The sequence below is a fragment of the Haliotis rubra genome, unplaced genomic scaffold, assembly GCF_003918875.1.
Source record: "Haliotis rubra isolate DU_JTF1 unplaced genomic scaffold, ASM391887v1 Scf48, whole genome shotgun sequence".
Taxonomy (NCBI): Eukaryota; Metazoa; Mollusca; class Gastropoda; order Lepetellida; family Haliotidae; genus Haliotis; species Haliotis rubra.
The window spans coordinates 1,549,177-1,565,976 of NW_025767168.1; the positions used below are offsets into that span (position 1 = coordinate 1,549,177).

Genomic DNA, 16,800 nt, shown 5'->3' on the forward strand with positions numbered 1-16,800 from the left:
ATCATGAAAAGTCTAAGATATATAGCAATGTTCGAGCTTGGTGTGTACCTTCTGGAGGAGCTGGCTACTGAGGCGGCGGACATCCTCGCGGTTATACTGGTTCTCCTGGTGGAGTAGCTCGATGCGGCGCTGTAGGAAGCCTATCTCCATCTGCTGACGACTACAAAAAGTGTTCAAGGTCAGAAAATTGTTTGAACTTGTCAGACATCAGTGTGCTCAATCTATGAAAACTAAGGCAACAACTGCAAATTGGCTCTGGTATTTACCTGATCTTATCATTGAGAGACATAGATTCCTTCTCCCTTCCTTCCACAAGCAGTCGAAGAGACTTCACTTCTGACAGCATCTGTTCACAGCAATCAAAAGAATCACTTATATATACAACTCAAAATTTGCAAAGGGTCATGTTTTGATGACATAATAAACAAACCATCCAAGATAGAAAGATTGAAATATCCTGGTACACAATGATTGGGAACCCCTATTGGATCACAGTATCATGATGAACAGACAGGTGCATGCAGTCACTGGCATGATATATATACATGGTGGTAGAGCTTAACTGTATTTCTTTTCTATATAATACTTTCTAAGGTGCTTGAAAAACTGTGTTTGGATGTAATGAAATGTGTGTGACCACTGACATTAAATATCTTCCAGCGTAAAACATGTGGTCAGTACATCCAGACCTCAATCCTACAATTGCATTGAACATTGCATGCTGGAATGAGCTCATTTAAAAAGTCAGAAAACATAAACGTGTCCTTTTAGCAACCCTCAGGCTAGGAGGCTGTATCCACTGTTTGTCAAAGAGACTCTTGGACATGTGACAAACATATCTCTATCCATTGTTCAACATTAGAATTTACAACTAAAATGTACCTGTTGGTCCTGCGGTGTCTGTGACTCAGTGTAAGCTGTGTTGAAGTTGTCATGCTGCTTGCTGGCCTCCATCTGGTACTTGTGCACCACCTCCTGCAGCCGACTCTCCAACTTCACCAGGTCCTCCTCCGCCTGACCCTTCTCTTCCAGTAAACTGTTCCTCTCCTCACTGACAGCCTGCCACAGTCATACACAGGTTTGATCATACACTTTCTGGCTCACTGACAGTCTGTCACTGTCATATGCAGGTTTGATCATACACTTTCTGTCCTCACTGACAGCCTGCCACAGTCACAAAGAGGTTCGATCATACACTTTCTGGCTCACTGAGATTCTGCCACAGTCACATAGAGGTTTGATCATACACTTTCTGTCCTCACTGACAGTAGGCCACAGTCATATAGAGGTTTGATCATACTCTTTCTGCCTCACTGACAGCCTGCCACATTCATATAGAGGTTTGATCATACACTTTCTGTCTTCACTGACAGTCTACCACAGCCACATAGACGTTTGATCATACACTTTCTGGCTCACTGAGATTCTGCCACAGTCACATAGAGGTTTGATCATACACTTTCTGTCCTCACTGACAGTCTGCCACAGTCATATAGAGGTTTGATCATACTCTTTCTGGCTCACTGACGGCCTGCCACATTCATATAGAGGTTTGATCATACAATTTCTGTCCTCACTGACAGTCTACCACAGCCACATAGACGTTTGATCATATACTTTCTATCCTTACTGACAGCCTGCCACAGTCATTTGGCAGTCCTGTCACACAGTTCATTCTCTTGAATACAAACATATTATGCACTATATGCATCACATACTATGCCAACTTGTACCTAAGGTAGCTGATGTAGCAACATGGTCCCATGATAGAATGACACAGACCTTTAGCTGCTGATGTAGCTGCAGCTTCTCTGCTGACACCTGGCAGGACGTGGTCCTCTCCCTCTCCAGGTCCTCCCTTGTACGTGTTGTCTCCGTCCTCTCCCCAGACAGCTCCTCTTCCTTACACTGCAGGACTGAGGCAGCATCCTGCAGGAACAGAAAATCACCACCTCACAATTCTCAGCTCTGGTAGCATCAGGTCATTATGTCACAATACCAACCAAATTTGTTTGGTTATTCAACCTGAAGATATGGTCGTGAAACTGAGCTTGGTTTTGCTTTGTCAATAATAGAAGTAGTATCAAAGAATAATATGTTTGGTAAAATCATGAAAATGTCCCGATGGAACTTGACTCAAGTGAAATCACTACTATATTCTGACCAATTTGACTGCCATTAATCCATGCTATTTTACTATTTTTTACTTCAAAGGATGGCAGTCTGATACTGGAAAATGGAAATTGGATACCAAGCCAGTGAATGATTTCTGTGGCCAGTTGAACTAATCACTACAATGACAACAACTCTACTAAAGGCAGCTATAGGTCAAACTTAGGAAACATGTCCTATGAGAGCCATATCCTTCTCTGTATTTCAAAGTAAATGTGGTAGTGAAAGTACATCATGTGACATAAGAAGACAGAAAAGCCACTTACCACTAGCTGTCCACGGACTCTATCCAGCTCTTTCTCCAGCTCCTGTACTCGGACCTCCATTGCAGACCCTGCTCCTGGTGCAACTATGTCGGCATCGGGGTCCCGGGGCTGCTGTGCATGATGCAGCTCTTTCTCCACAGCCTCCCGGCGACTCCTCTCCTTGCTCAGTTCCAGCTGGATCACGTTGAACTATGGGCACAGACGCATCATCCATTCAACCCACAGACATGTTTCTTTGAACAGGATGCATGCAAATGTACTTAAACATATACTACCCAAAAAAAAGAAAAGCAAAACAAGATTTTGGTTCAATTGTTTAGGAACATTTAATATGTTAATAAATAATGTTACAAAGGAGGAAATTTGCAGTATGGAGAACACAGAAGTGGAGGTCATTACAACAGGGTTGAAATGTCACATTCAAAGGTCAAGGTCATCAACGTGGTCAGTATTGCGTATGCCCACTGTTGGCATCAAGAACAGCCTGGCATCTCCTTCCCATGGACCCAACAAGGGTCTGAATGACACTTTGGGGAATGTTGGCCCACTCCTCCTGAAGTGCTTGAGCTAATTGTTCTAGTGTCTGCGGCTGTTGTTGATGTTGATGTTGACGTACAACGTCGGTCCAACTCATCCCATAGGTACTCTATGGGATTCAAATCAGGCGATTTTGATAGCCAAGGCAGAACCTGGACGTTGTTTGCCTGAAGGTAAGCTGTTGTGATCGAGTTGCATGTGGCTGGGCGTTGTCTTGCTGGAAAATGACATTGACGTTCCAGGTGATGGGTAGGACGTGAGGTCTCAGGATCTCATCTGTGTACCTCTGAGCCGTGAGATTGCCGTGCACACGGACAGGATCTGTTTTTCCAGTGTGTGAGATGGCTGCCCAAACCATAACACTTCCACCGCCGAATCTGTCAACTTCTTGAATACAGCATGGCGCAAAACGTTGTCCCGGACGTCTGTAAACTCGAGTTGTTCCATCTGGACGATAGAGTAGGAAACGGAATTCGTCACTGATCCACACTCTTCTCCCACGCAGTTGTGGCCATTATCTGTGTTGTTGACACCATTGACGACGTCATTGATGGTGCTGTGCTGTCAAAATGCCCCCACGAACAGGACGTCGACCCCGAAGTCCTGCTTTTTCGCAATCTGTTCCTCGCTGTCTGTGCCGATATCTTACGCAGGCCCGGTAAGTTGGATGCTCTAGAGGACGCAGAGAACACTCTTGCTACTGCAAAAAATTATTCACCAGCTTCCAAACGACCGACAGCATTGTTCCTCTCTGCTTCGCTGAGTTGGGGCATCTTTCTGGATCTTTCTCTAACTTCAGTAGCAAGTGACAATCAAACAAAATCCCTGCCTATACATTGGTGCGTTCGGGAGACATGGTAAGCAAGTGGCTGCGTTTTGCTAAATTGTGAATGTTCATCTGTTTGAAAAAAACTGAACGAAATTTCAAACTCATTGCCAAAGGCATTATTGATTGACAACAGTCAGTCTCCTTTCTGAATCAAAGACTTTGGATTTTGATCAAGAATATACATTATTTTTGCGTTTGTATTCATTTTTGGCCAGTTTATATCATATGGATTCTAAAACAAGAGGTTATAAAGCCCAACTGGTTGCCAGTGTCAGTTCCTACCTCTGTCCTGGTGTGGTTCAGGGAGTTGGTGGCAGCATCAAGTGAGTCTTTCACCAGCTGGAACTGCTGGAGCTGCTCCTGTTCCTTCCCACATGACATCTCCAGCATCTGCCCTCGCTGCACCACCTGCTGCTCCAGGCTCTCCACCTACAACCCAGCACACTGCCCCTTCAGTACAGAGTCTCATCTCTGACATTGTCTCATACAGCATCCATGCCTCGGACAACAGTGCCTCTACAGTACTATCTTATACAGTTTAGTCTCATACAGCATCCATACCTCAGACAACAGTGCCTCAATAGTACTATCTTATACAGTTTAGTCTCATACAGCATCCGTACCTCGTACAACAGTGCCTCTACAGTACTATCTTATACAGTTTAGTCTCATACAGCATCCGTACCTTGTACAACAGTGCCTCTACAGAACTATCTTATACAGTTTAGTCTCATACAGCATCTGTAGCTCATGCAACAGCAGTCTAAGTAAACTTAGACTCAGTATTATTCGTTACACTGCTACAATGAGTCTAACAAACCCTAGTAGAAGGTCGCGCCAGCTAACCTTTTGGACTGACCAATCAGAATACAGCTTACCAAAAACATACCGTTTGAACGTTTACCTAAAAAACTCGAACGATTGAGAAAGCTTTTTTCCGCATGATCGCTTATGAGTAATGAGTAAACAGTCTCTGAAAATAGCATTTTTTTCAATATTCAAGGATATCATCTTGCAGAAATATAAGCCAATACTAATAGTAACCATGTCATTAGCAACCCCTAAGCATATATACTGCAGGTCCAATATCTGCGTTTTATGAGGACTTTCGTTTGTGTTAGATCAGTGTCGGTGACCAGGGAAGAGAAAATCCAAAAACTGTTGTGTAAGTCCCGCCGAACCCTAACAAGTATTCGTTGTCTGATTGGTTAAATCCGTTCGGCCATCTCGCGTTTGATTGGACGGTGTCCCATAAGGTCAAAATATACTGATATTTATCTTGGTGTAAAGAAATAGGTTAGGACAGTGACAGAGACTTATAAAACAACAACATCAGTTTCATTAGAATGCTGTTAGTTGTCATGAAATGAGTGTGGTCTATACCGTACCTGACCCTCCAGATCTGCAATGTGCTGTTGATGGAAGCCCAGGTCCTGCCTTGTCTGCTGCAGTGCCATATCTGACTCATGGAACTGAGCTGTCATCTTCAGCAACTCCCTCTCCTTCTGTGCCATCTCGGCCTCCAAAACTCTTACCTGCAAGATAGGAACAAAACCAATACAACTACCTCACTCTCCTTCTTCTAGCTGTCATCTCAGCCTTCCACACACTTACAACTGCTGTACTTTTATGGGAACAAACTACATTTAACTAATGTATGAGCATGATGCCATACTCTCCACCCTGATGGGTAGTGTGTTACAGCTGGTGACTCACCTTTGGCCTCAGTGGTCCCTGCCGCCATCAGGTCCCTGGATCTGGACTTGGTGAGGGTCAGCTGCCTGTTGGCATCCTCCAGCTGTTTCTCCAGGTGAGTGTTTTCCACTTTAACACTGCCCAGGCGGTCACTAAGTGACTTGACTTCATCTTGCAAACTGCTAACCTGCATCATCAATTCATATATCCATCAGCTTTACAGTTGGAAGATAGTGGTTGAACAACATTCCCTGCCAACACTATTCCACTTGCACATTGTGAACATAACACTTTGGTACCAGAAGCCTCTGTTTATGTTGCAGTAGCTTTACTGCTAAGATCACTTTGTGCATGCATACCCAATGATGGAGCTAACCAGCTTGGTCTAGATTCAAAATCCACAACTAATCACAAGAGATTTGTCAGGAACTGGAGTATTAATGATAGGTTTAATAATTTTGGGGTTGTCTTGTCAAGAAATGTGTTGCTCTCATCCACTGACCTGACAAAGCATATATTTCCATTATTTCCTTGTGTGAGGAGACCCTACATGATTGTAAATTGTTTGTCATTAATCACTTTGAAAACTACATCAGTTCCTGCTGCAGAAATCTAAAACATAATGACTCAAATAAATGTTTGAAGGACAATTCACCTTAGCCACGAGTTGGTCAATCTTGTGTTGTCTCCTGTTGTCTGAATCGTCAGTGTGGTGGCTTTGGGCAATGTCCAGCTGCGACCTGGTCTCTTGCAACTCCTGGTCCCGTGACTGCAGCTGTGACCTCAATGTTTCAATTTCTGTCTGCATTTGCTGGCTGTTCCTGTGGAGCTGTGCTGTCTGCCCTGTGAGGTTCTGGATCTCTAGAGTCAGGGACTCCACACGGGCTGTAATGATTATAACCAAATACAGTGAATACTCCATCAAAGCACACTTATATTGTGATGCATCCATTGCCTATAACATGTTTTACCCTGGACAACTCAAAAGTCAATCTCAAGTCCATTAGGATCATACAACTAAGCTGCCTGTTTTCTTGCATTCACATTACAATCTTTCCTACTGGTTACCAGTTTTGCTGCTCTGTGAACAGATGCATGTTTCGAACAAAACCCTCCACCAAAAGGTACACATGTTCAATAGTCAGTGTTTCAGGATATGATAGTTCTGAGGACCCAGAAACTCACAAGTGTCAACCTTGACTAATGCCATCACCTACTGAACTACCGACTCTCAATAATTCTGCATTAAGATTGATGGTGAAATCTCATTCAAACCTCACCTTCATTTTGTGCCGAAACTTTCTCTGCATTACACTCAGGAGCTGATGAGGCCAGGCTGAATCGTAGCATGTCATTCTCTTTCTTCATGGCTTCCATCATGTCCTCCAGCGTCTGGAGCCGAGCACATGCCTCATGCTTCTCCTTCACCAGTACTGACAGCTGCCTGTAACACAGCAACATCAGATTTACCTCCCTTTGTGTGATTGTCTTCAAGCTGCATCCCAGCATGCCTTTGTTACCATCCCAATGTCATCGGTACATTGCAAGAATGATCAAATTTCCCACTAACCTCAGAAGAAGTGGGGGCGGTGGGTAGCCTAGTGGTTAAAGCGTTCGCTCGTCACGCCGAAGGCCCGGGTTCGATTCCCCAAATGGGTACAATGTGTGAAGCCCATTTCTGATGTCCCCCGCCGTGATAATGCTGGAATATTGCTAAAAGCGGCATAAAACCCAACTCACTCACTCACTCAGAAGAAGTGACTTACTATTTCCCAGGTGAATCCATTTTTATCATACTGGTTCTAGAGAAAGACAGACACCCATCATCCCAAATACATTCTCAAGAAACTAATTACACAATAGTTGAACATTTATTTCTAAACATAGCAGTCAGATGGTTGTAAGTTCAACTCAATGTTGTAGGTCACCTCCTAGCAGAAATAGTACAGAGAGCTTTGCCAATGTAATATCACTGTGAGGAGCCTTGGATAGGCTGGAGTGTGGTCATGCAGTCAATTATGAATCATATACATCACTTTACGCTTTCATACATATCCGCACTGGCACTGTGTCATTGGAATACATTTCTAAAGCTGTGGTCAGAAGTCCTGAAACACCCATTTCTAAACTGATTCATTGTTTAAATCCTAACACTCTCAGAAAATTTAAGGAACCTTCCAACACTTACTCCTTGTATGTGTTTTCAAAGGCCATCTTCTCGGAGCGGACATCTTCAATCTTCTCCTCCACTTGATGCAGCTTGTTCTCATATTCCCCCTTCATCTCTCGCAGGTTCTAAAAATGAAAAGCATACCTGGCATGAGTGCTACAGCACACCATCAGAGGCCACAAACTTTCCCCACTTTTAAAACTTCTTTTTGGCAAGTATGTAAAAACCCAGATATTTCACAAATGTTTAAGGATGTCAACTGACATGGTTTTGCAATCACTGTGAAACATTAACTGATCTATAATGAAAGTGTACATCAATCTATGATCACTATATAGTAATAGATCAGGATAAACAAAGTTACAAGATTAAAGTCATATCATCAAAGATATGTGTATCAAACATAAGGTAAATTCCCGTTTTTGTGACAGGCTCTATCTTGTAACAGAAATCTGATAATGTTAGCAGCTTCCTAATATCCACCTGTGGTGGTAAAATGTGTGAATATCAGTGTCTAGTGTGCAGAGGACAAATCTTTTCATGTGTCCAGTGAGTTACATCATTTCATTTTGATAAGTCTTACAAAATACCGAATGCAGGCCAGTCAACATTCTTAACATTGAAAAGAGGTGACTAGATGTGTTGATAGAATTAGTCCCTGTTCCCTGACTTAACTACTAACAATAACTGTTTGAAAACATTGAGAAGAAAGCATGATAATTGAAATAACAAGGCTTATAAAAAAATACAAAAAGCCAAGAAAATCTATAAACTATTAGTGCTGCAACAGAACAACAGTATCAGTTAAATTCATAATATAATTGCAAGCAATGAATATCACATATTGTACAATCTGTATATTACCTATGAAAATAAGTAACATAGGTCAAGTTCATATATCCTGCTGTTCATACAATCACTAAAACAGGCAAGCAGTACACACATAGCTAATATGGCACAACATTCACTTTCAAAGAGGCATATTAAAACACTGGGTGTATATATTGTACACCATTCTCAAGACTAAGGTTTACAAACTCAGAGACAGGCAGACAGGTATTGGAACAGATCATAGATGTAGATGACCATCATTACTACATCACAAACACTCACAAGATTGAAGCAAGAAGAAGCTTAAAGTTAAAGGATGTTTGGTGTACACAATATTTCCTCGCTGGTTCTCTAATAAGCACCGGTCTCCAATAATGAGTAAGTGGGTATGGTTTTACGCCGCTTTTAACAATATTTAAGCAATATCACTGTGGGGGTCACCAGAAATGGGCTTCACATATTGTACCCATGTGGGGAATCCAACCCAGATCTTCGGCGTGATGAGCAAGTGCCAGAGGTAAAGCAACTGTTGAAGAAATAAGCGCGCCGGGTCTCCAACAAGCATCTGATCTCCAATAAGCGGTGGGTGTGCCTCATGTTTACAATGGAGTTTTCAAATAAAATACCAATGGAGAATCTATATTTCCGTGAAACTTTAAGTGACGGGTCTCCAATAAGAACTGGCTCCTATTAAGAGCTGTGTCTGAGTGTTTGCTGAACGATTTTTAGCAGAAAGTCACTACTTACAAAGAGATACCAGAAAGTTTGGAACATAGTATATCTAGGTTGTTATGCTTGTGTCTGTTTTACGCTGTAGCAATATCACAAGGGCTATATGCAGTTTTGTGAATCTTGTCTTGGTTTTATACTATAACAGTGTACGAAGGCCCGTTTGACCCCCTGAGACAGGCTAGATTTCTGACGGACGGTCTAAATTTACAGTTAGCCAGCCCAATGGTCTGGTAATTTTTTTAGATATTCCATACATCTGAGTAAATTTACCATATCTTGGTGTCTGGTCTGGTTAAATCCATTTTGGGCTGGTAACATTTTGAAGTTACCAGCCCTGATGTCTGGCTGGGGTTTTGGCTTATTTCATACACTGACTATAAGCAGCCTGTCTTCTCTACGTCAGTGTATAATGCATCTTGAAATCAATATACGACTTGAAAACAGTTCAGTAGTTCAGGATACTTATCCACTGAATGTAACACTATTATAGAGTGAGGCAACAATCATACAAAGAAGACTACACTGGCAACTACAGCTTCCATGCTTGGCTAGGGCACAACTAATTGACTACTGAGTCTTCAGACCCCACCAACCTCCACAAAAAATCACCCCAACAAAACAAATTCTTCAAAATATCCTTGCTGACAAAACCCTCTGAAGGACATGTACTCAATTAGTCGTGGCCCTGCTACTAGTCTAGTTCCCCAGGTTAGCTTCCACCTGCAGCCCTTGCTCCACATCCTCCCCACACAGTTCCAGGTCCACCAGATGCAGCTCCCACTGCTGCAGCTGCCGTCTTGCGCAGAGTCACAAGTGTTCCACAGATGACAGATGATCTCCTTCTCCTGGTCTGCGGTCAGTCCAGCCTGCTTTTCCATCTCAGACAGGATGAACTTGATGTCGGAGACCTAGGTGAGTGCAGTGAAGGACAGTGGAAACACACAGGTGGCACATACAGTGGTGTACAAAATAAACAGCTGGCCTTGCCCCAAAATAAATGTAACACAAAGAATGCAATGACAAAAAGTTTCAAAAAGGATGCAGTATGTTAGAATAATAAGTAGCTTTAGTTTGATCATATTTCCTAAAGATTTATTCCCATGCATGCTTAAGATACAAACATATCCTCAAAATTAGATTACAGATGTGGATGAGCCGAATGTTAAGCCGCTTTGAACAATAAGAGTTTAATCACAGCATGTCAAGATCATGAGGGAGGAGGGCTACAGTTTGTAGAGGTAACAACTTTGCTGAAACCCATTAGAACATATATGGTGCTGACACACCAAGGATCATGATCAACTCAAAAATCTTGGATTCAAACCCATGATCAGGGGATCCTTGTAAGGGAGATAACTCTGTGCTTTGAACTGATGAATCAGAGACACCCTTGTTCTACACAGACATGCAAAACAGTGATAACAACGACTCAGTGCAATTAGTATATCACACAAATGAACTTATGTTGGTCAGTTTCATGATATCTCTGTCAACTGGGAATATAACATATAGAAGATACTTCACCTTCTTTTGCTCCTGTTTCTGTGAGGATTGTTTGTTGCATGGAATGTTGGTGTTATCGTTGATGAGGTAGGTGTCGTCGAGGGGGACTGAGAGACGAAGGTTCTCGTTCTCAACCTTCAATTCACGGCATCTCTGATCCAGGTTCCGTGATTTGTCCTTCTCTCGCTGGAGCTGCCGTGTCAGCCCTTTCTCTGATGACTGAAGAAGTCAAAAGTATGTGCTTTGTAGAAATGGATTCTCACTTATGTATGCAGGTACATTAGTCCAATTATACTTCACATTCCCTCTTTGAGTCAAGTTTGCACATGATACCTCTTTGAGTAAAATATGAACATTGGCCTATTCTACATCGAATTCCACTTGGAGAAAAGCATGCAGATGCCTATCTCAAGTAATTACCAGAAGACAATTTTAACACACACCACATGAACCCCTAATCTTGGAGTAAACATGCACGTTTAAAACTTCATCTTAGTGCTAGTCTGAAAGACTGATCATTGTTAAAATGACAATATAAGTGCACCCACCTGTAAACGAGCATTCTCAGATAAGAGTTTCTCTTCCACTGTGGAGAGGCTGTTGGCCCGATCAGCTCTCTCCTGGTGCAGTCGGTCTTCCGTTACTCGAAGTCGCTGCTCTAATGCTTGCACCTAAGAGGTGGATTATTTAGCACCAGCATGGTAGTGGATCATAATGAAGGAGGAAGGTGAATGGTATTGAAGAACTATGACAGAATAGAGCTTAGAAGGGTTGTGGATCATATTGTAGCATTGTGGTGGATCATATGGAAGCAGGGGTGGATAATATAGAAGCAGGGTACGTCATATGGAAGCAGGGGTGGATAATATAGAAGCAGGGTAGGTCATATGGAAGTAGGGGTGGATAATATAGAAGCAGGGTACGTCATATGGAAGCAGGGGTGGATAATATAGAAGCAGGGTACAGGATCATAGGATCAGGGTAGTGGATAATATCAAAGCAGGGTACAGGATCAAAGGATCATACTGAAGCAGGGTAGTGGATCATATCAAAGCAGGGTACAGGGTCATAGGATCATACTGAGGCAGGGTAGTGGATCATATCAAAGCAGGGTACAGGGTCATAGGATCATACTGAGGCAGGGTAGTGGATCATATCAAAGCAGGGTACAGGATCATAGGATCACACTGAAGCAGGGTAGTGAAGAATTGCAAACAAAAACGGTGTGTTGCAGCGAGAGACACAGGATGTGCAATGAAGCAGATAATTGGACTGACTGACTGACTGAGTTTGGTTTTACGCCGCTTTTTGCAATATTCCAGCAACATCACGGCGGGGGACACCAGAAAAGGGCTTCACATGCAGATAATTGGAAAGAATAGTGAAATAAGATGGTGGTGAAGATGAGACAGTTGAGGTAGAATGTTCAGGGTGCAAGCTGGGAGGAGTTTCCATGTCAAATGTTCAGGGAAAGGGATTGGGAAATTGGGTATAAGATTAGGAAATAAACAGTCAACATGAGATTGATCAGTTTATTCACAAAGTCATGACATGCACAACATACAGATGGAAGAAAAAGAAAGTGACACAGATAGAACATTCATCACAGGTATAGGATCAGTCAGTATGAGATAATGTCAGTGATTGAAAGGATGTACATCAGCAGTGGTTACATTTATATGCACTGAATACATGTATATGACACAAGCAGGCAATAGAAAGACATTTGCAGATGTGAGGTTGTCAAAGTTTGTGCACTCGGTGTGATACACATAATATAGACAAAGCAGAGAGAACAGACAGAAAAGCATCTCCATCGCTTCATACCTTGTAAAACAACTAAACACCAGAATTTTTTTAACTGCAATAACAGAAAAAGAAGAAAACAACAATTCCAACTGGCGAAAAGAACGGTTTACCATGTGCTTTGTCACTGATGTACTGTTACCTACCTGTTTCTCAGCAACAGATGACCCCATTCCTCCTGAGTCTATCTGCTGCTGAAGAAGATTCCTGATCTCGGTGAGTTTCACAACCTGGAGCTGGGCGTTCTGGGCCCGGTCGATCTCAGCCTTCACCTGACTCTCACTCTGGTGAAGCAGCATCTTCACATGATCCAGCTCAGTCTGGAAAAACAACATCCGCACATACAAACCTGTACCACACCTGGTCATATCCTACATCTAATATTTGATTCTTTGACTCAGTTGAGCTTCTAGCCATTGACAGTCCACTTCACAATTGTGATCAGCTTGCGTACTGTGACAGGCTAACTCAGGCAGATCATGACTAATTCCCATCTTGTGTTGTGACTAACTACAAAATCTCAAATACATTATAGTAGTTGTGTCTGTCTACAGTGTTTGCATTCACTGGGATGTCTTTAAAAAAAATATACATCTCTGTCCAAGAAATATCAATGTGCATTTAAATTCTTACACGTTACAGACTTTTGACAGACTCTTTTTGATCACTTCATGACAAAAATGACAGACTTAAAGTATGTCAACTGACTTGCAGACAGTTTGCTTACCTTAAGTGAATTAGCCTCCAGCTTATAAGCTTCAATGGCCCTGGATCTCTCAGCATGGGCCCTGATAGCATCAGACTCTCTCTGGGAGGACTCAAGCTGCTTCTCCAGACTCAGCACCTACAAGACACCCACAATACCAACTGAAGCCACGATCCATATAAATAACAAGCCAGTTTTAACTGATTCAGTTAGCATCAATGTGTCTGCTGTGAAATTAAGCATACAAAACATATTTGTAGTATGTTGTTTGTTTGTTTGTGAATTGTATAGCAATATATTTAGAGCTAAATCGTTGACAGCGACTGATATTGAATCTTAATAAGATTCATAATTTGTGAATGAATGTCTGTGTAGATTTTGTGTTAAATACTACAAATGATTTATTTTCTACATAATTTACCATCTGATAAGATGAAGGATATCAGTAATACTGTGTAGTCCTTGTTATCACACTGCATGAAGGAAATGACTTCTTTGTTATAGTACGGCTCCGATAAACCATGACATATCTGACAACATTAAACCAAAGACAGCCTATGAGATTGGCTGAGATTACAGAGGCCTCTGACAGTTGTTACCTCTGCCTGTAGAGTTTCATTATGGCGTGTAAGGGAGACTATCCTGGTCTGAAACTGGTCCATGTCTCGCTGTGTTTCAGATCTTGTCTTGTCATACAGGGTAGATATCTCTGTAGTCATGCTGGTTTGGAGGCTGTCCATCTCATTGTGGGCAGTGGTCAGCTTTTGTTCCAGATCAGCAACTTTGGCTGAAACAGATTTGTAGTTACAGCATATTATATTCGTTTCTTGGTTTGTTGTCAACCATTTTGTTTTGGGAGGGTCATCAATTTTGTTTCATTGGTCCTCAGGCAGGGACAGTGATTTTCTTGGGTCATTATTTCTACAGTATTTTAAAATTTGTAGTATGATTCACCATTGATGACTGTGGTGTGGTGGGTGTGTGTGGTTTGTTGTCAACCATTTTGTTTTGGGAGGGGTCATCAATTTTGTACACGTGTACTAGGCAGGGGCAGTGATTTTGTACATTACAGTATTTTAAAATTATGCTTAAACATTCGGGGGGGTGTGGGGTGTGTGTGTGTCATTGATTTTGTACATGACATCGGGGGGATGTCACTTACTTTGTACATAAATTCTTGGGGGGGGTGTCATTCATATTGTACATGCTTCTCCATAAAAATCCTTATCACCCCCCTTAGCCATAAATTATGAATGGTCCCTAAAACTATAAGGTGAACTGATAGGGTTTTCTACATGACTAGTATCATGATCTAATATTGCCATAGAAACATAATAATGCTGACAAATGAAACATGTTCAGGATTATATTACTCTTTTTAGCAGCATTCTCAAAATCCTATTGAACACTGCCAGAAAAGATTGATACTTCTCATGCAAGCGCAAACCTCTCCAAATATTTAACTGTTTATATACATAACATTCATTATTATCACCAGGTAATTAAAGGTATGATACAGATGGATTCCCAGAAGATCTATATATGCACCTGGGTGCAATATCAGACATCATATACTGATGACTTCTGGTTCTCTGGCTCATTAAGTTATATCCTACCTGAATCTTGTACCCCACTTCCAACATGCAGTTTGATAAAATACTTCAATGATACGACACAATGGTCACAGCACTCTGGGAGGAATACACCAGTGATTAAACCCTACCATGAGCAATACTGTATGAATTACATGCCAAGAATATCCATCCAGGCATACACCCTCTTCACCTCATTATAGCGCGGGCTGGTTTCACTAGTCTAACATGAATTTCTACACTGGCAATGGAATTTATGACACTTATTGACAATGACAATCTTAACAATAACAATTACACCACAGAAAATACATTAGGGAAGCTTATATAGTGAATTTGTGTTATAATGAGGGTACTTCCAGCAGCAGTTGTAAATAGAGCCTAAACCATTACTGAGATCATTGGCTCAGCAAGTCTTGCTGGCAGCATAGCTGAATAAACACATGACCAATTGCTATCAAAACAGCTAAATGTCACAGTGTACAAGCTATGTAATAATAACAGTTAAATGGTCATTATTATCTTGTGTTTAATATATATAGTGGATATAGTTGAAGAAGACTTCTTTGGAAACGAACTTCAAAAACTAGTTTAGAAAGAGGTTTGGATTAATGAGAATATAACAAGATAATTACAAAGACATTTCTGTGTATTAAAGGTCACATGCAACGTAAAACACAACTTTGCAGATTCTGATACCTTTCAGTCTGGACTTACCGAAACAAAGCGTCAAAAATGCAAATTCAACTTATAAAGTTGAAAAATACTGTGATGAAAAAAACCGCGCGAAATTGGAGTTCAAACGTTTCACTAATTTTCCCCCAACTTTTGGGGGGAAAACTTGTTTCAACAGCTGGGCTGCGCTCATAGCACGTGCACAGTGAAATAGGTTCGCGCAGCTTGGAAGCGGGTTGTCCGGTGAATACTCTGTGAAGGCCTTGGTGTGAGCTATTTTTCTAATGTTTTGTTGATATCTCACAGGCACGAGCTTTTTATATGTTATGACAGTAAATTAACTGTTTATATAATTTCATTTGTCTATTTCACCACACGTTCTTCTTACCGAGTCACTTTCTCAGTTCGATACTTAAAAGCAATGTCATTATTTAGCGTTGACAGAATTTCTAACTGTGATATGGATATGTCGTCACAGACAAAACTCAATGTCTTGTTTTATTGACACCTGTGTGTCTGCCTGCCTGCCTGTCTGCTAATGACAATATTCAATACACAGCTGTTATCACTGACCACATGCAATTTGAACTTAACACCAATCAGGCTATACACCATAAACAAAATGCATTGATTTATGGCCCGAGTTCTGTCCCTGTCACATTATGTAATTACACAGACAGGCAGGTGTGATACTTGAACACATGACATGTTATGATGTCTGTTGATTGCAAAATGTTATACACAAAAAATGAGCATGTATTTACAAAATCCAACATCTCTATATATACACACACAATGAGCCGTGAGGGCATCTGCAAATGAACCAGCCGTTACACTTGAGTGCACACCCACCCGCTCTGACTGGGTTCGGTATCCCGGCTGCTTCGTTTCTTGGGAAGTAAACCCAAGTACAAAATATTGCACTTTTGATTTGCGATTGTACGCTTATAATTTTGTTTATATGTTTTTTCATAACCAGCAATGTATATTATATGTCATGAATAAGTGATAATTGTGTTTTAATTATGTTTGATTTTTTGGTTGCATGTGACCTTTAAGTAATTAATAAATCTGAAAACAAATTTGATATTTTATGCTTATCCTGACTCATGATCTAAAGCCCTCCCAACCGTCCCCTCTGAGCATTACGGGTTTCACTGTAAGGCTTAATGTGGGCTTATTTCGGAGAGAGTGATAAAAGCTAGGATCAAGTCACGTGAGACCGTTTTGGCGGGAAAAGGGAGGCTACTCTGGGTGAGTGATGTTACGATCGCTTCAGGGAACTG

At 41.5% G+C, this 16,800-nt stretch overlaps 1 protein-coding gene across 1 annotated transcript in view; it reads right to left on the bottom strand.

Moving 5' to 3' along the window:
- The window catches only part of LOC124290987 (putative leucine-rich repeat-containing protein DDB_G0290503), a 68,348-nt gene that overhangs the window by 35,913 nt on the left and 15,635 nt on the right, over nt 1-16,800 (bottom strand). The window contains 18 exon segments of the mRNA XM_046727849.1: nt 49-160; nt 267-346; nt 883-1,059; nt 1,783-1,929; nt 2,439-2,627; nt 4,087-4,233; nt 5,193-5,341; nt 5,524-5,686; nt 6,155-6,384; nt 6,780-6,943; nt 7,688-7,794; nt 9,953-10,027; nt 10,030-10,140; nt 10,757-10,954; nt 11,284-11,406; nt 12,688-12,861; nt 13,269-13,385; nt 13,847-14,034. Of these exon segments, the coding sequence (XP_046583805.1) occupies nt 49-160; nt 267-346; nt 883-1,059; nt 1,783-1,929; nt 2,439-2,627; nt 4,087-4,233; nt 5,193-5,341; nt 5,524-5,686; nt 6,155-6,384; nt 6,780-6,943; nt 7,688-7,794; nt 9,953-10,027; nt 10,030-10,140; nt 10,757-10,954; nt 11,284-11,406; nt 12,688-12,861; nt 13,269-13,385; nt 13,847-14,034 (2,651 nt within the window).